The 20,378-nt window shown below is 41.4% G+C and overlaps 1 protein-coding gene across 1 annotated transcript in view; it reads right to left on the reverse strand.

Annotated features, from left to right (window-relative positions):
• Window positions 1-20,378, reverse strand: part of RHBDL3 (rhomboid like 3) — a 68,615-nt gene that overhangs the window by 25,778 nt on the left and 22,459 nt on the right. The window contains exons 2-3 of the mRNA XM_087707855.1: window positions 8,501-8,725; window positions 2,761-2,909 (exon numbers count right to left, since the gene is read on the reverse strand). Of these exons, the coding sequence (XP_087563981.1) occupies window positions 2,761-2,909; window positions 8,501-8,725 (374 nt within the window). The remainder of the gene's footprint in view (window positions 1-2,760; window positions 2,910-8,500; window positions 8,726-20,378) is intronic.

A 20,378-nucleotide genomic window follows, 5' to 3' on the forward strand; every position in this document is an offset into this window, starting at 1 on the left:
CCTATCAAAATTCGGACACTCGGCAAACTGGTTCAGATTATGACGATTGCAGTGTCCTGGAGTCATTGTGATCACAAAAAGTGACACAAGCAAAGTCAATGGGGAAGCCAGATTCACATAACGACTCTGTGACTAACTTAACTAGTGCAGTGATTCACTTAACAACTCTGACAAGAAAGGTCGTAACTCACTTAACCAATGCCTCATTTAGCAACAGAAATTTTGGGATCAATTGTGGTCATAGGTCGAGGACTACCTGTTGTACTCTATTGCCATCAGAAGAAGGACTGGGAAATATCCTCTCAGATTAAACCATGACAAAAAAGCTCTCATTAACAAATGTGTACAAATTAAATGTTTTCTGCAAATCTGATCGGACAGTTTATTTATTGGCAAAAGGGCCAAAATGTTCCAATTAGATTTGGGGGTCTTAGCTGGAGAAGCTCCCGACTTGATTCTGAAATGGCTATCAAGTAATATTTGCCAGTATTTTCGGTGTTGCATTATAGTCAGAGATCTTAAGTAATTTCAAGACTGACCCAGTGTTAATGTTCTTATTTTTTTGCCAGACATAACTCAGTGAATCCCTGAGCGGAAGAGAGGCAGCTAAGAACTAACCCCTAAGGCCATGTTTTCCAAATCTGGGTAAATTACACAAAATTGAATAAAAGTGGTGAATAAAAGTGACCAGCATTCGCTGGCTGGGGAATTCTGGGACTTGAAGTCCAGACATCTTCAAGTTGCCAAGGTTGAGAAACACTGCCTTAGGGGATGAAGGCAAACTACGGTAGTTTCAACCTATGACCACAATTGAGCCCAAATTTTGAAAGTTGTTCAATGAACTTTGCCCAATTTTACGACTTTTCTTGCCACAGTTGTTAAGTGAATCATCACAGTTGTTAAGTTAGCAACATGCTTGTTAAGTGAATCTGGCTTCCCCATTGACATTGCTTGTCAGAAGGTTGCAAAAGGTGGTCACATGACCCCAGGACACTACAACCATCATAAATATGATTGCATTGCCAAGCCTCTGAATTTTGATGACGTGATCATGTAGAGGCTGCAACAATTGTGAAAAACGGGCATAACCAGTGGTGGGATTCAAATAATTGAACAACCGGTTCTCTGTCCTAATGATTTCTTCTAACAACCAGTTCGCCAAACTGCTCAGAAACTTAACAACCGGTTCTCCCGAAGTGGTGCAAATTGGCTGAATCCCACCACTGGCCATAACTCACTTTTTTCAGCGCTCTTGTAATATCAAATGGTCAATGAACTATTGTGAGTTGAGGACTACCTGTACCTAACAGAAGATCAAATTGAAAAAGGCAAGAGCAAACTATTTTTCTATTGTTGCTTATATAATTGTATGGAATGTGAATGGTAGATGATGAGATCCACCAGCTGAGAAGCCTTCCACCAGTAGATCTGGAGGCGACAGTATGATTACATTCAGAAATGGAGCCCATTAAAAATTGGAATGAGACAGACAATAAACCATTGTGAAACAAGGAAGGCACCAAACACAGATGACACCAGAGGTGAGTTGCTCTCGGTTTGGCCCAGATCGGGCGAACCGGTAGTAGCGGCAGTGGGAGGCTCTGCCCACCCACTCGGATGCTTCTGCGCATGTACGAGCATGCCCGGGAATGCGCCGGGGAGTGCCCAAGCCGGTAGTAAAACATTTGGCAACCCACCATTGGATGATATCCCCACTGAACTGCTTAAAACTATAGAGAAGAGGTGTTTAAAGGACTAATAGTTTTGTTAACACAAATGTGGAACAGATGGTGTGAAAAAGTTTGGTATATACATTGACGCCAAAGAAGAGAGATGCAAGAGAATGTAGAAATTATCAAACCATTGCACTAATTTGCCATGGAAAGTGAATTTGTTCTTAAGATCTTACCAAGAAAACTTAGAGCTGTACACAAAGAAAAAAAAGCTACATGAACAGGGAGATTTCAGAAAAGGCAAAGGGACACAAATTAAATAGATGATGTAAGATGAGTGACAGAAAGAGCAAAGGAATACAAGTAATCCTCGACTTATGACCTTCAACTGAGCCCAAAATTCTATTGCTATGCAAGAAAGTTGTTTAAGTAAATTTTTCCCTGTTTTACAATCTTTCTTGCCACAGCTGCTAGGTGAATCACTGCAGTTGTTAAGTAACACAGTTGTTAAGTGAATCGGGCTTTCCCATTGATTTTGCTTGTCAGAAGATTGTAAAAGATTATCACGTGACCACCGAGGACACTGCAACCATTATAAATATTAGCAAGAACCAAGCGTCCGAATTTTGATCATGTGATCATGGGGATGGCGCAATGGTCATAAATGTGAAAAAAGGTCATAAGTCACCAGTACTGTTGTAACGTTCGTCACTAAATGAATGGTTGTAAGTCAGGTTCTACCAGAACAATAAACTGCAAATTAGATAAAAATAAAAATTCCTTTTTATCCATGGAAAGTTAATTTTAAAGAGGTGAGGAACAGTGGGCCATGCCGTGATACTGGATTCTGAGGGTTGCCCAGGGCTGCCAACTGCAAGATCTCCCTTACTCTCTTCCCCTAATACTGGGTTGTTAAACTCCCGGCCGGCAGGCTGGATGTGTCACAGGCTGGCCACGCCCATGCCTTGTTTAATGAAGGGCGGAAAGTCCCAATACGTCACAGGATTCCTCTGTGATGATGTGAGATTGACACCCCTGCCCTAATACTATGTCACAATGGAGACATTGACATTTCTGCAACACTCACCCTGCATGCATGAAGATGTAGGTGAGGTACCTCCAGGCCTGGGCACGGAGTTGAGGATGGTATAATAATGAATTCTTCAGATAGAAGGGATGAGTTACTTGCAGCACAAACCTATCCAGGACCACACCGTTGTAAAGAAAGAAGGCAACCTAGGAGAGCAAGGAAAGCCCACAATTAACCAAATATCCATTTGCATATCCAGAAAAAAAACAACCCAGAGCTTTTAATTGGAGGGAGGAAAGGTGCCTCAGAGTGTGAGGGAATGTTCAGACAACACCTTTAAGCAGCTCTTTAAGGGCAAGTCCTTAAAGAGCTCCACTTTCCCCTGGAATTGTGTGACTACATGGTGTGATCACTGCGCCATTCTGGAATTGTGGAGCTACATTGTGATCCTAGGAAAAAGCACATGCGATTTAAGGAATTGCAAATTGTCTCACAAATATTCTGAGGTACCTTTGCACTCTTGAATCCAAATGCTTGAACAGCAGTAAGAAAACAAAATCAGTGCATTTTAAGAAATATAAACAGCTCAGTTCAACAAAAGTACTTCTAAGTAGAAGTCAATTTGGACTTCTTTGGTTACTTGTTTGTTTTAAATGTGGAGGAGATTTCTAATATTAATCCCTCCTGTTGAGGACAACCTGTCTGTTAGCTCATCCTCAAGAACATCATATTTAAGATTTGTCTGAGCAAGTTGAATCAAAATACTTGAATAATGAACACCTGAATGGCGCCATGTTAAATACCGCACTCTTAACCAAACTCTTTCATTTAACTTGTTGTTGAATATGAAATAGCAACCTCTGGGAACCTTCCAGATTATGTTGCAATGGCTGCTTCTCACTTCTTGCTGAGCCAAAGCCAAGCAGATTACATAATGGTTTAGGACAATGTGGGAATCCAGGCAAAGTAAAAGGAGGATTACATGGGCATACACAGGGGTGGGTTTCAACCGGTTCGCGGGCGGTCCCCGCGAACCGGTTGGTCGGCGAACCCGGAAGTAAGTAACTTCCGAGAACGGCGAAGGGCCCACCCACCCGCCCGCACTCCTTACCGGTCTTTGAAGGCTTCTGCGCTTCCACACAGGCGCATGGCACATACAGCGCCTGCGCGAGTCTCCGCGAACAGCTGGATGGCACATACAGCGCCTGCGCGAGTCTCCGTGAGCAGCTGGAGCATCACGCAGGCACTAAGACGCATGCATGAACTGCGCGCATGCACGAGGACGCCGCCGGCCCCGTTCCAACCGAACCGGTTGGAACAGGATTAGCAACCCACGCCTGGGCATACATAAATCACCGCAGTGGCAGAATCCATAACCGGCCAGAATTTCTCTTCTCTGGAGTAATTCCACACAATCTGTCTGGATTTAAGCCCTTCTCATACTAATGCCAAATTTAGGCCATTGGAAGAAAGGCCAACAGATCCAAAGAAAGTCATGAAACATATTTTTTTCAGCTAAATTGATTCCAGGAGGATTCAATGACATTTCATTTCCACTGGATCAACAGATATTTCCTATGCTATTTATAGGATATAGATGACTATAAATCTGTAAAACAAAACGTATTATCAACTAAATCAGTGTGCGATGCAAATATAAAAGTATATATGCATATACAGGTAGTCGATCACAATCGAGGTCAAAGTTTATATTGCTAACTAAGTGAGAAAATTGTTAATTTTTGTTCCATTCTTCTTGCCACATTTATTAAGAGAATCCCTGCAGTTGTAAAATTAGTAACACGGTTGTTAAGTGAACCTGGCTTTCCCATTGACTTGACTTGTCAGAAGGTCACAAAAGGGGATCACATGACCCCAGGACACTGGAACCGTTATAAATATGAACCATTTGTCAAGCATTCAAATGTAAATCACGTGACCATGGGGATGCTGTAACGGTCATAAGTGTGAAAAATGCTCATGTCACTTTTTTCAGTGCAGTTGTAACTTCGAACAGTCATTAAATGAACTGTTGTAAGTCGAGGACTATCAGTATGCTAAACTGACCCACTGCACAAATACACGACAGACCCAAAGGTGTGTTATACAAACCGCCTACACACAGAGTATTAGAGGATCTGCATCCTTTCAGATTTTTAAAATATACTGTCATCCTTTCTACTGTAACCCCATTACTTTAGTTTAATTGCTCAATATAAAGTAATTAAAACCATTTAGAAATGCCTTAAGATATATTTCAGCATTATGCTGAGCTTTAAATAAAGCTTTATTTGAAAGATCAAAGGACCGAACAAGAAATTAAAAGGCCAAAGGCTTACTCCTGCTCTATGTTATTTCCATTTCCCTCGTAGCAAGGAATAGACCTCTTCTTGAACTTGACATCATTCATTCATTTAATTGATTCTCCAAAATGACATGGTCCTTTATCCAACAGTAGGTGAATCGTACTGTCCAGGTTTCCCATCTTAAAACTCCTTGGACTGGACTTCCTTGGCTTAAACATCGTATTATTCATGTACTCTAGCCATTCAGAAAGTTTATTGCCATTCTGGGATTACTAGAGGAACAGAGAAGGAGAGCTGCCTGTCCCTCAAAAATTGCTAACATGACTTCTCCCACTGTCATGTAAAAAGCATGGTGGATTTTTTTTTTTAAAAAAAAAACCAAACCTTATAGAACAGTGATGGCTAACCTTTTTGCCATCGCATGGCAAAAGTGGGGGGAGCACAAGGGGGTCTTGCGTTGGCGTGCCCACACTCAAAATTCTATGCGCGCAATTCCCTGCGTGTACATGCATGAGCATGACCCCCCCTCCCCTGCTTTGGGTGCATGATGGAACCGTTTTTCATCCCCCCAGGCTCCAGAGGCTTTCTAGGAGCCTGGGGAAGGCAAAAAAACCCCACCCACCCCCGGGAGGTCCTCGGAGGTTCCGTTCCCAAACTTCCAGGTTGCCTGTAGGGCTGTTTTTTGCCCTCTGGAGGCTTCAGGAGGCTTCCCTGAAGCCTCCATAGGGACAAATACAGCCAGAAATGAAGGCTGAACTCAGCTGACCAGCGCACACATGCGTGCTGGAGCTGACAGGGTAATGCCTCGCATGCCCTAACAAATGTCTCCATAGGTTCGTCATCATGGTTATAGAATGTTCTAATCCCAAGTGAAGAGTTGCAGAGGTTTTCAGCCCCACCTGACTTTAATCTGCCAAGTAGCATTAGAGATACCTTAATACTGAGCCCTACAAGTTCCATTTCTGCGTTTGTTTCTATCCTATCTCATACTAACATCAGAGTTACTTAAAAAGATTACTCTGAATTGAAGACAACCTCCCAAAGAGAGCAGGCAGGGAAACACTCCTCCCAAATCCTATGCAACTCCTAACTCCTCCTCTTCTCAAACTAAGATTTTCGCTATCTTCTAAACCAGTGGTTCTCAACCTGTGATCCCTGGATGCTTCGGGGGTGGGTGGGTGATGTCATCACGAGGGGGTCCATGAAGGTTTGAAGAAATGTCTATGCCACAAATAGTATTTAAGGAGGGTCCATGGTGAAGAAAAGGTTGAGAATAACTGGTGTAAACAAACCTGGGAGATTCCTCCCTCCATACTATGCATATTACATGTGAACCCACACATACGTATCTCTTCCTGAAGCAATACTAAAAAAAAGCAAGGCCAAACTAGGACAAAATAAAATGAAAATAATCACCACCAATTGCCTACAAATTTGGCATCTCATTTATATACAGTAACTAATTAATTTCCTATGTAATCATAATTCTATTCTTTCTCACACACGCAAACCACTTACACAAGAGAAACACAAGCGTGCACACAGACAAGCAAACTTCCCTTCTTTTCTCCCCTGTAATCAGAAATAACAGAGGCGGAAGAGGAGGAAATGGAAAGAAGATGGACGGAGGGCAAGAGGAAAGAGTAGCTGCCAGGGATGGGTTTCAAATTTTTTTACTACTGGTTCAGTGAGTGTGGCTAGATGGGGGGCATGTGACTGAGTGGGTATGGCCAACTTAACGTCACTCACACACACTCAGTCACATGACCCCTTGACCAAGCCATGCCCATCGAAACTGTGGAGAAAAGTTTTGACTGGGAGGGGGGGAGGCTCCAGCCTCGCCGGAGCTAAGGGAGTGCCTGCAAACTATCCAGTAAGAAAAAAAGGTTTTTGTCCTCCCCAGCCCCCAGGAAGACTCTGCAAGCTTCAGCAGGGCTGGGGGAAGGGAAAAATGCCCCCGTTTTTGCAAAAAATGGCCTCTCTCTGGGATCTCTCGGACTGGCATGCGCACACCATTAAAAAAGGAGAAAAAATTACATTGTTTCAATGAAGGTTGTTCTGTGCATATGCAGAACAGAAAATAAAGATGGCAGCACCCAGGAGAGAACCCGTACGGTCACGTGTTCGGCTGAGTTACTACCCCATTCAACCGAACCGGTAGGAACCCACCTCTGATAGTTGCCCTGCAAAGAAGACAAAGACAAAGGGAAGAACAAAGCTGTTTGGAGAGGAGGTAAGAATAACTAGGAGAGGAAAGCCTTGTTTATGCAGTACAAAAACAATTAAATAACACTAGTCAGCACCCCTCCCTCAAGCAACAGCTTATTTTCAAAGGCACCAGCATTGTGGGAGACGACCTGGCTAAGCCCGTGGGTGGGATCAAATGTGCCATCAGTTTGGAATCATGCTCCCATAAGAGACCTCCAGCCCTCTCTGCATTCTGCTGACTCTTATCTAGCACCAATTTGCCTGAACCATTAGTAGGTCAGATTCTTGTGTATCGGTAAGGTAATAAACTCAAAGTGCTTTGAACTCAGTTCCTGTTCCTGGTTACTTGCATCTGACAAACACAGTCCATCATCATTTGTCCTTCAAGTTTCATCAGCATTTTGTTTTACTCTTCTTGGTGAATGTCAGACAACTCCCCCAGTTTGCAAGTAATAACTTGTGGGGGAAACACTTCCTTTCACAAACATGGTAATTATCAAAACTGAAGGTGTGCAAGACATGTTTTGTGTTAATGCCAGACGAGTAATAGTACTAACTCACATCTTTTCTAACATCTATTTCTTTCCAAGTGGATATTTGCTACTTCTAAACTACCACAATCTCAGCAGGTCTCCTTGAAGAAGCAATTCTACCAAAACAGTTCTGTCAGAGAGGTGACATTCCTTATGGATGCTAAAAGTGGGGAATTTACAGCTGCTACATATAAATTCCATTATCTTTGACCACTGGCTGGGACAACTGGCCAAACTTTATAGGAGTTGGAATCTGACAACACTGAGAAAGCCACAGGCCGATACCTTCATTAAAACTTTTTAAGAAATGAAAACACTAAACTATTTTTTGAAAATATGGGTTGCCATGGCAAATATCAGAGAATCCATTTAATACATTATCTGCTCCCAGTCCATACCAGTAGCTGAATATCTTTCCAAACCATATTCCAGAAAAAAAAACTTCAGACTCTTTGTCTGTGTAAATATTAGCATTTAAATTATGTATGCATATATTAGGGTCTAAATCAGGTTTGTCCAACCTTGGCAAACTTTAAGACTTATGGACTTCAACTCCCAGCCATTCTGTTAAAGTTAAAGTCCAAACATATTAAAGTTGGCAAGGTCTGACATCCCTGGTCTAAATTATACAGGGATTAGCTGACACCAACTTTATCTGATGGCTCACAAGCTTAACCATTTTCAGGCCGAAGAGAATGCCATAGACTAGGTAAACTTCACCCACATCGTTCCGTGCTTGAAAATACTTGCCTCTACAATTGTGATGGCAATCATGAACCAAGGTGGAGGACAGCAGGTGTAGCTGTCGTAGTACCACTTCCGGTCTATCTCACGGGGTAACGTCTCATATGCCACGTGTCGAATCAGCCGCTGAGAAAGGCTGAGTCCTGTCTCCTCCAGGAGGGCCTTGCTGCATAGCCTCCTGTTCCCTTGCAAAATGGCCTGGCGGAAGCTATTGGACCTCTTGTTACTCATCTGAAGATACAGTTAAGAAGAAGGAAATAAAACAATTAAAATGCTTTAATCAAACTATAAGCTGAGGGCGTTCAGATACATTATCAGGGTTCAATAATACCGAATTCTGCACGATAAAAACTGTACATATTCAAAAGAAATAAATTTCCTACTTAATCTCTGGCCTACCCTTTTGATTTAAACAACCGTATTTTTCAGAGTATAAAACGCACCCTTTTCCTTCAAAAAAAAAAGGCTGAAAATCTGGGTGCGTCTTATACACTGAATACAGCATTTTTTGCCTCATGAAACCCCGCCTCCTTCACCAAAATGGCCGTGCATTGCCTTTAAGAGGCTTCCATAGTGCTCCTGGGGACTGTGGAGGGCAGAAATGAGCAAAAATAGGCTGTTTTTTGCTCGTTTTGAGGGCCCCCACCCCTCAGGAGCACTCTACAAGCCTCCTAAAGGCTATTCATGCCCCTTTTTAAAAAGAGGGCCCTTTTTTGCAAAAAATGGGCTGTTTTGGGGAGGTCTGCACAGTGCAAAAACTTTTTTTTTATTTGCCTCTTCAAAATCTTGGTATGTCTTATACTCCGGTGCGTCTTATACTCTGAAAAATATGGTACTCTACAGATAGTCCTCGACTTACAACCATAACTGAATGCAACATTTCCGTTGCTAAGCAAGGTAGCTGTTAAGTGAGTTTTGCCCCATTTTACAACCTTTTTTTGCCATAGTTGTTAAGCAAGACACTGCAGTTGTTAAGTTAGTAATATGGTTGTTAAGTGAATCCGGCTTTCCCTATTGACCTTGCTTGTCAGAAAGTCGCCAAAGGTGATCACGTGACCCGGGGACCCTGCAATCATGCTAAAATAAATAGGCAGGTATGCGGGTAGTTGTTAGGTAGGTAGAAAGAGAAATTAAAATAGGGACCGCATAATATGAAACAGATCCCTGAGCTATGAATGATCATCACTACAGACAAAGGAGATGACCAGAAGTGATCCCAATTTGAGGGTGCTTAATTAACCGAGATCCCAAGAGTTAGCTATTCCTGCCTAATAGAGTACGAGTAGTATATAAGATATTCCAAATGCACACATACGCCTTCGCATAGAATAAACACTCTTGTGCAATTGCCAGAAACATTTCTGAGAGTCCTTTATTCCTATAGACTGCCGCTCTGTTAACATCTGCTTGTAGAAAGCTGCCAAGGCTTAACTCAGCACAGGAGAGAAAGTACCGCAGCATTAGCATTCTGGGTTGGTGGTGTTGCTTACTGGTGTTTGATCATTTCCTTTTTGCCTCCTCCGTACAAGATTTCAGAGACCAGACCTCCTCCTTTCATACCTACAATGTACATGGGTAATTGCTTCAAGCTGAGCCAAACGGCTTCAAAACAAACTAATCACACCGCTGTAAGCCTTGTTCTGAATGAAAGGGGGCTGAGGTGCAAGCGGGCTCGAGGATAAATGTTATTTATCATTTGTTATGTACAACCATTTTAAAGCTGCGTTTAATTTCTTCAGGGAGAATGGGAGCGCACAAGAATATGATGCAAATCATCCCAGAGTGGCGAGAGAGAAAAAAACAACAACAACACAAAACAAGGAAAGGGCATGTTAAGAAAATAACAAGACAAGCGGGAAATATATATACGGCAATCGCACAAGTTAAACCAATCAATTAAAATGCTAGGAAAGCAAAAGAGACCGAAAACCTCTGGAACTCTGCCAGAAGCACGTCTGCTTCCTTGAATTTTCAGTCATAATTCACCGTCAATCACCTGTCTGCTGGTGACACCTGTCCGCTTAGGTCAATTCAACAATTATATACTCTAATTGTCAAAAAGTACCTTCCTGCTCAGAAGCCCTGTAGTTTTTGACTGCTAGGCACTGCATTATTAGAATAAGCTAATCCCTGAATTATTTTCATAATAGTAGCAACCGGGAGCAACCCACCTCTGCAATCTATGCTGTGATTGGTTGCTGTGGATGTGGAGGGGGAGGGGGAATTCCCCCCCCCATCTTTTTCTTCTGTGTGCCCTGTATGGTCTGTGATTTATCTCATGATGCTCCCATTTGCCTGACTATCTTGTTTGCTGTAAATATAGATATAAAAATATTTATTTATATAAAACTACAAGTCCGTGTTAGCGTCCCTGACTTCTATTTGTGCTCAATTCCCTGACAAAAACCCAAGGAAGTCCAGGGGCATTTTGAAAAGCACCTTTGAAACAACCATGATCTGGAAGATGGAAAATCTCGATAGATCCCCTGTCAAGCAGTTCCCCTGCCTCAACTTCATTAAAACAACTAGGGCCCTGGCCCAGCACCCACTTATTTCAAAACTGCCCGAGCAGAAAACACTCCCCTGATTGAGTCACTTAAATGTCACTTGGTTTGACACTCTTTAAGTATGTCTCCACACATAGTTGGGTGGCTTCTGCAAAACCTGACCTAGGCTTCACAAAATCATGAAGCAGACTCCTTGTCCCGACAAAACCCCTTTTTATTAAGCTAATGTGAATTCCTCTCATTCACATCCAGCAAAGTCCCGGCAAACAGTCTTTCGAGGGTGAATTTACAACCACAGACCTTATCAGGCTTGGAGAGCTGCCAGACCGATATCTTCCAAACGCAATGCTGTACAAGAAAATACTGAGAGTCATAAACAAATCTTCACACTAATGAATTGAACTAATTGTCTCCTGCAAACTCCACTCCCCTTTCGTTCTTCTTTTTTCCCTATGGGAGGGACCATTCACCATCCACCCGTGCCTTTACTCCCGAGTCGGCCCTTGTTCCTTAACTGTTCCCTTCTCCTGGCAGGTCTGCACATGCACACATCGGGAACAGGCTCCAGCTGTTCTTCTGACCCCTGATACCCAACTCTGAAGGCAGCTGATAACTGTTGGACAGCACTGGCCTCATCTCTGACTCCGATGCAGAGCCCTCATCAGAGCCTTCCCCAGACTCCAGGACTGGCCCATGTTTCTCTCCAACCTCCTCACAAACCAGCCTGTTCATCTCATTAAATAAGATCCCCTTTCCTCAAATGTAAACATTATTTTCCGTGGATTGTGCTATTGTACTGAAATCTCATATCTACCTTATTAGAATTTTACTTTAATTCCCTGAATTAGTAATTCACTCCAAATCCTGATACGTCTTCTGAACTTCCCTTAGTTTTTCTGAAAGAAATTATTATTTTCCAAAGTTTTGCTTGGTCTTTTCAGGCATCTCATTTTTCTTAAGTACCCATGATTTAAACATGTTTAATTATGTATCTTGAGACCACCTATAACACATCAGAAAACTGTGGTGTGGGAAGGCTGACAAAACCAATAATTTTTTTTGTTCAAAGCTAGCCTAGCAAGGAGGAGTTAAAGCTCAAGTGGAAAATGATATTAACTTTTTTTAAAAGCTTATTTTAGAATGTTTTTGTTAAAGATTTATACCCTGTATTGGTTCTGGGAAGTCGGGGGGGGGGAGGTTGGGGGGGTTGGGGGGTAGGGTGCAGGGAGGGAAGTAAATATTTGTAAAAGTTTTTTTTCATAATTTTCATTTTAAAAAACCAATAATTTTATGGTGGGATGGGAAATGTAACGTAAGTTTCTAAATGGGAAACAATCAGAGTCAGTTATAAACACTCTACTGCTCCCCACTGCTCAGACACCTATGAGCAAAAGACAGGTAGTCCTCAACTTACAACAGTTCATTTAGTGACCATTTGAAATTACAGTGGCACTGAAAAAAAGTGACTTATGACCGTTTTTCACACTTACAACTCTTGCAGCATCCCTATGGTCATGGGATCAAAACTCAGATGCTTGGCAACTGACTCATATTTATGACGTTGCAGTGTCCGGGGTCATGTGCTCACTTGACAAGCAAAGTCAATGGGGAATCCAGATTCACTTAACAACCATGTTACTAACTTAAGAACTATCATGATTCACTTAACCACCATAGCAAGAAAAATAGGGCAAAACTCACTTAACTTTCTCAGTGACAGAAATGTTAGGTTCAATTGTGGTCATAAGTGGAGGACTACCTCTAATAAGCTATTAGAGTTTAAATATATGGATGTCATAGAAACCAAACATTTTCCAGTAAAAATGTTTTTAAAAATGATACTTGCTCAGTGGAGTAAACAGCATTTAAAATCTTCATTTTCTCCCCAACCTATCTTTATTTTTTATTCATTTATCTAAGGCTACATACTGATTACTTGTATTCTGTCTAGGTGCTTACAGTACTGAAAACCGTTTAACCTGGATATATAAAAACACTAAATACGGTAATATCTTCTGATTAAAAAAAAAGAATGGGAAAGCTGACATCTCTCTAGATAATTATTCTTGTAATTGCCGACCTCAAAAACAAACAACTCATGTTACAGCAAGAAAAGAATGAGGAAACAATACTTTCTGTGCTTTAATAGAACACTTAATGTTCCCAGATGAAATCCTAAAAACTTCAAAAGTTCTGTTTAAAAGTTCTTGTAATGAGATTCTCCAGAGTCACCATGAGTTAGGTGGCTTATAAATATGATTTATATATATATTTTAAAAAACACTCTTCTCCATTAGCCCTAGACATAAATGTATCAGTCGGGGTAGTTTCAAATATTTTACATTTCTAATGGCTCTTCAACAGAATACCGCTAAAATGTTGTTATCCAGGACAGAAGTGGACATAAATGTACGTGAGCTGAAATAATTCCTCCACACCTTTCAGATCCATATTCTGAATTGAAGTTGGGATTTGCAGAGAAAAGCAGAGGGGAGAACACTTCCTTTGGAGACGGTCCAGTTACTAGCAATAGAAGATTCTCAGAATCATGCTGTGGGATCCCAGATTCTACTTCTAGTAATTGCCACCAAAGGAAATGTTCTCCTCTCTGCTTATCTCTCAAAATCCCTTCTTTAATGCAGAATAGGGATCTGAAATGTGGCGGGGATGTCAGGCCTGCAATTATATTCCTTTTAGAATTTTGGCCTGCCACACTTTCTCTTATTTCATTATGCTGTTTCTTTAGTATAGTCGATGGGAGGGGGGAATAAAAGGAGTAGGATTGTGGAATGTATTATTTTCATTCTTTACTAGAAGCCAAGGTCATCCTTTGTCTCCGCACTTTCACACTTGACCAGAAGCAGCTGGGTGGAGACGCCAGCGTGGAAGAAGAAGATTGGACCATGTGATGGATTGTGGGTGTGGGGACAAGAGCATGAACTTTTAACTGGGTGGAATTCTGATGTCATTTCCAGTATTGGGATTAACACAGATGTGCCTAAGATGTCTGTCTTATTAAATTGGAACAAAAAGGATCGTTTTGCCTTGGACTCTGATTTAATTCTGCATGATACTTGGAATGCTGACATTGCCCTACCATTAACTGAGCTACTAAAAATGGGTCCTTCCCCAACAAAGCCAAAAGCAAACCAACCACTAAGGTGGACAATGGACTGTCAAAAAGCCTTTGATAAATTAAAACGGCTCTTTGCCCAAGAGCCCATCTTGCAGCATCCCGATCCAGAATGACCATTTATAATCCAGACGGATGCCAGTGATGCAGCAATAGCCACAGTACTACTGCAAAAAAGTAAAGAAGGCCACCTCTTGCCTTGCGCTTATATCTCCAAGAAACTCACCCCTACTGAAAGAAGGTGGCCCATTTGGAAAAAGGAGGCATTCGCAATCAGGTGGAGCATGCTCACCTGGAGACATCTCCTAGAATGGGGGGGACATACCATTTGAGGTCTGGACTGATCATAAAAACCTCGAAGCTCTTTTAGCCCATCGGAAGTTATCCCCTAAGCAAGTTCGCTGGGCACAATACTTCCAAAGGTTCAAATTCGAAATTAAACACATCCCAGCAGGAAAGAACTTGTTAGCAGATGCTCTGTCGAGAAAACCGCAATGTGACAGTAAGAAGGAAGAAGTCATCCACCCCATCATATCTCCCTCTCACCAAAAAGCAGCTCAAGTCACCACTCGGAGCCAAGATAAGCTGATGACCGAACTGAAAGCAGCTCTCTGGACGGACCCGTGGTTCAACAACAAGGACATCCTAACGGTGAGCGATGGCTTAGCCTGGAAGGGGTCCAAGCTGTACGTTCCTGCAGGGATGAGGCTGCAAGTGCTACAGCGGAGTCATGATGCGAAACTAGGAGGCCACTTCGGATTCCTAAAAATGCTCCACCTCACCAGACGTCAATTTTGGTGGCCAAAGATGAAATCGGAGGTGGAAGATTATGTCAAAAGCTGTGCTACTTGTGCCACAATGAAAACCCGGCCAGGAAAAACCCCTGGACTACTACAACGAGTGGCTGGCCCCAGATGACCATGGGAAAAGATCGCCATGGATTTCATTGTCGAGCTTCCAGACAGCAGTGGAAATAGAGTAATCTGGAGAGTTATTGTTTTGTTTTTCAAGCAAGCGCATTTCATCGCTTGCTCAGGGTTGTCATCCCCAAAGAAATTATTGAAAATGTTTGTGAAACACATTTATTGCCTGCACGGGGTGCCAAAAAGGGTCATTTTAGATTGCAGAGTTGAGTTCACCACCAAGTTCTGGAGAGAGTTCCTCAGATCAATTGGGTCCACACAGGGGCTCAGCTCAGCATTTCATCCCAGCACAAATGGTGCATCAGAGAGGGCCAATGCGATGGTGGAACAATACCTCCGGTGTTATGTGGACTATCAGCAAGACAACTGGTCAGACTTACTACCCTTTGCTGAAGTGGCATACAACAATGCGGTCCACAGCAGTACCGGTTTAACTCCGTTCCAGATTACCAGTGGCATGGAGTTCGTTCCCATGCCTGAGTTGCTAAAGAACCTCCCTCCTCCATGTCTCTGAATGAATGGATGGACACACTAAAGAAGGGATGGGAAAATATGAAGAAGGTCCTAACCAATGCGGCAGAAGCCTACAAGAAGCAAGCTGATACACATCGTTCCCTCCAACCCCCCTTTAGGGTGGGAGACAAAGTTTTTGTATCTACAAAATACATAAGATTGAGAATGCCTAGCAAGAAATTGGGTCCAAAATTCCTAGGACCTTTCTCAATAGAAAAGATTACCTTGAGCTTCTAGGAAGGAATTTTTTTATTTTGAAAACAACACATTCTACCCCTTGCTAAATCCCCCCCTTAATGAGAGTGTGGCAGGCCAAAGATTCTTAAAGGAACTGCTGCAGGCCTGACAGGCGGCCTCTCTTCAAAAGAGAAACAGTTTCTGGAAAAGAAAATTAAAGAATGGTTACTATATATATCTAACCACTCCTTCCTCCCCCAGGGGTACCCTTTGTCTGAAGCTACATGGGTGAAAAGTTGGGATTTAAAAGCAGATAAATTAGTGAAACAATTCCATGAGAAGTTCCCTGATAAGCCAAAGTTGCTAGCGTGGAAGAAGAAGATTGGACCATGTGATGGACTGTGGGTGTGGGGACAAGATCATGAACTTTTAACTGGGTGGGATTCTGATGTAACTTCCATAATTGGGATCCCACAGCACGATGCCAACATGCCTGCCTTATTAAATTGGAACGTTAAGCATAGTTTTGCCTTTGATTCTGATTTACTTCTGCATGATATTTGGAACGCTGACATTATCCCAATTCAGCTTACATACATTTATGTCCACTTTCGTCCTGGATAACAGCAGTTTAGTGCTATCTGTTGAAGAGTTCTTAGAAATGTAAAATATTCAAAACTGCCCTGACTGATATATTTCTGTCCAGTGCTAATGGTGGAGAGTGGGTTTTTTTAAATAATTCCTATTTATAAGCCACCTACCTCAGCTGTCACCAACTGGTAGTCCACAAGAAAATGCTGGTGGTCTGCAAAAAAATTATTTCATTTTTTATATTGCACCACATACGATTTATCTTTTTAAAAAATCATATTAGTGGTCTGCTGAATTTAAAATTATGAATGTAGTGATCCCTGAAGTCCAAAGGTTTGGTGACCCCTGACCTAAGTCATGATGACCCTAGATGACCCTAGACCCTAAACCAGGGGTCAGCAACCTTGAACACTTAAAGAGCCACAAAGGTCCTACCCAGAAGCCCCCCATTCAATTCTGGAGCCAACCGGAAGTCTGGTTCCCCCACCATAGAGTCTCCTCCTACCATGGCATCCTTTTTCCTCTACCTATCCTAAACGAAACCCCTATCAATTGTGGAGCCGACCGGCAATGGGGAGCCACAGCAGAGGGATAAAAGAGCCACATGCAGCTCCATGTGAGTTGGTGACCCCTGTCCTAACCCAACCCTAACTCTAATCATATCCTAGGCATAGTCTATAAAATTCCTCTCTTTTTCTCCAAAGTTATGAGTAAAATTAGATATTGCTGTCATTTCACAATGTTATCTAGCACCTCAGCAGGTGCGAGACAAGAGACCTATGAGTAATTGAAATGAGTAATCATTCAGCCATTGCTTTCCAAACATATTTTTTTACTGATTTATGCAACCTTTTTTTATGATGACAGACTACAGGCACAATAAAAGAAATATGAATTAACTGTGTGGTTTGGCTTACTCAGCACTTGAACCTGCAAGATTCTGCAAAGACAAAGGGAAAAAGCTGGAAAGTTTCAGTCAGAATCCATTTCTGAGATTAAGAATTAAGGAAGTCTGTTTATATTGCTGTCCGGCTTATTGTTCAACGTACATTTTATTTTCATAACAATATAGGCAGTCTTTGCAATATAACCACAACCGAACTAGACATTTCTCAGTTTCTCTGGATATTTCAATAAGTTAACTGTTTTGTAAATGCTGGTTGGACTGAAGTGAACATTTGCTAACATGTGGCAACCTGATCTTAAGGTACCAATTGTAAAATAAAAAGCAGTTTAATAGCATGAATCATGGATTCAGCTTTAGTATGTGAACAAATGCAAAGGTGATCTGGTAAAGGATATTACTGTAATTTATTACCATCACAGGAAAGGCATTGATTTAGGCAATTGAAAATGCCCTTGTATGCAATGTATAAAGGCTTTTACAAAAACATCTAAATATTCCTCATAGCTAACAAACAATGGTAAATGTGTTCGCATTTATCATACCTAACAAACATGTAAACTCTTGAGATTTCTTGGAATAAACTTAATGCAAAAAATTCCATTAACCAAGACTGTACTGCAGTACAACTTATTTGCATTTATTCTTTTTTTACTTCTACTTGTGTGTTTATTTATGGGTGAGGAAGAGGCAGAGAGAGAGAAATACACTCCACACCACAGAATGTAATTTCAGAAAAAGAGTCCCCAGAAAGAATAACTATTTTTATACAGTTGTTTTAGGTCAACACATTTTATAGATGTGATGGACATATGTTTCAAAACACATAGATCATACACAGGGATATCCATACGTCTGTTCCAAAAAGACAAAAGAATGGCCATAATGATGCAACTGAAATCCCACCTCTTTTCTATGTTCATGTGCAAATATTACACTCAGATAACTCAGATAATAATAGAGGAGAGTAATACTGTGCTCCTGCCTTCTTTTGGATGTATTTTTTTGGCTAGCAGTCTACTCTGGTTCTGGAACTTTGTGGAACTCTCACATCATGCGTGAAAAAAAAATCGATTTCTCCTTTTATGAGAAGATCCAACAAATTCACGGCAACAAAACTTCATCGCTGGTTATCTAGGGCCTTTCACTAGAAAGAGAACAGTTCCCATATGGTTGTAATTTACTTACTGCTTGATTTCTAGGTTTGGGGTTTTTGAATCAAATACTCAACCATTGAGAGAAAGAACAGGGAATTTATTGTGGCCTGGCACATCTTGCTTTTTCCCCATGTAGTTGATTTGCAGCTTCTTTAATAACCTGGTTATTAAAAGTAGAGGCAGACGGATAAAATACAAAAGGGAAAAGGGATTAAGAAAAAAAACATTGTCTGATTCATTAAATATTCACTTTCCTTAAAATTGTTTATTGGATTATTCAGCATGCAAAGAAGGATATGGTTGAGATTGCTTCCTAACAATGCATGCTGTGCCTTCTCAAATGCATTCACGCCTGAGGGAGAAATGTGTAATGGAACACTATTACAATATGCTTATTTACCACAGCTAGATATGCTTCTGAAATGCTTTTGAAGCCTATTTCCAAACAAGATAGATGATGAAAGAATCATTTACACTCAATTTTGCAACAAGGGAGGGGAAATGTACAGTGTGGGGCTCCTGAAATTCTTTCCAAACCCTTTACCACTGCATTTTCTCCAACCAACTAATATACAGCACGGCTGCGGTGATAACTGAATATCTTGGGTGCAAAATCAACAAACCAGAAAGAAAAGACAAATAGCACACTACCAAAATGGTAGATCAGGCTGGAAACTAAGATCAGCATGGTACAAACAGATGTAAGCAAGCTAGAACAGATGAAAGAAAAGAAGGTGAAGAAGACCAATGCCTGATCAAGAAATAACAGAATAATAGAGTCAGAAGGAATCTTGAAAATCAATCCTCTGCTCAAGCAGGAGATCCTCTAACCACTTCATATAAATTATTATCCAATCTGTTATTAAAAAAAAAAATACCAGTGATGGAGCACCCACAACTTCTGAAGGCAAGCCGGTCCACTGATTAATTGTTCTCACTGTCAGGAAATTTCTCCTTAGTTCTAGGTTGGTTCTTTTCTTGTTTCCATCCATTGCTTCTTGTTCTGCCTTCAAGTGCTTTGGAAAATAGGTTGACTCTCTCTCTCTCTTCTCTGTGGCAGCCTCTTAGGTATTGGAAGACTGCTATCATATCACTCCTAGTCCTTCTTTTCACTAGACTAGATAAACCCAATTCCTGTAACTGTTCTTCATATATTTTAGTCTCTAGGCTTCTCTTCTCTGTGCTCTTTCTAGAGTCTCAACATCTACAACATCTTTATCGTGGCGACCAAAACTGGATGCAATATTCCAAGTGTGGTCTTGGAATAGAGCAGAGGTGACGCAATGGTTAGAGTGTGGTACTGCAGGCTACTTCAGTCAACATCTGACAAAGAAGAAACAGTGCAGTTTTGGGCACAGCCATGAGACAACCCAAAGAAATATAATAGGAATAGAGCTTAGGTAAAAACAGTGGGCAAGAATTAAAATGAAGCTAAAATGAAAGAACTTGTAATAACAGCAGAAATGGTTGAGAAAATGTCAAGGAAGATCAAGAATTGGCCAACACCAGGGGAAGATGAAATGCATGGCTTTTAGTTGAAGCATCTGAACTCATTCCTGAACCACATACTTCAAAGAGGTAAAACTGAAGATCTGTTAATATTGGCAAAACCTAACTAACAATGCAAGATCCAACCAAAGGGCAGCTGGGAACCGAAGGTCAATTGCCTGCTTTACCCACAACATTCACATTGCTAACCGGTGTGGCAGTGCAAGAGCATCTATTTGAAAATAAACTGTTTCCACTTGAGCAGAAGGGACGCTGCCCAAATTGCAGAGGAACAAAAGATCAGTTCCTAACTGACAAGATGATTTTATAAAATTGCAACAGAAGGAAGACCGACTTGAATGCAGTGTGGATTGAAGGCATTTGACTTGCCACATGATTGGATAATCAAGTGCGTGAAAACAACAGTAGTCAGTGAAAACATCAGAAACTTTGTGCAAAAATCCATGGCACAATGTAAGGTATAGTTCCTG

Source organism: Thamnophis sirtalis, unplaced genomic scaffold (genome assembly GCF_051295495.1).
Source record: "Thamnophis sirtalis isolate CommonGarterSnake01/CBP01778 unplaced genomic scaffold, rThaSir2_p1.2 scaffold_3, whole genome shotgun sequence".
NCBI lineage: Eukaryota > Metazoa > Chordata > Lepidosauria > Squamata > Natricidae > Thamnophis > Thamnophis sirtalis.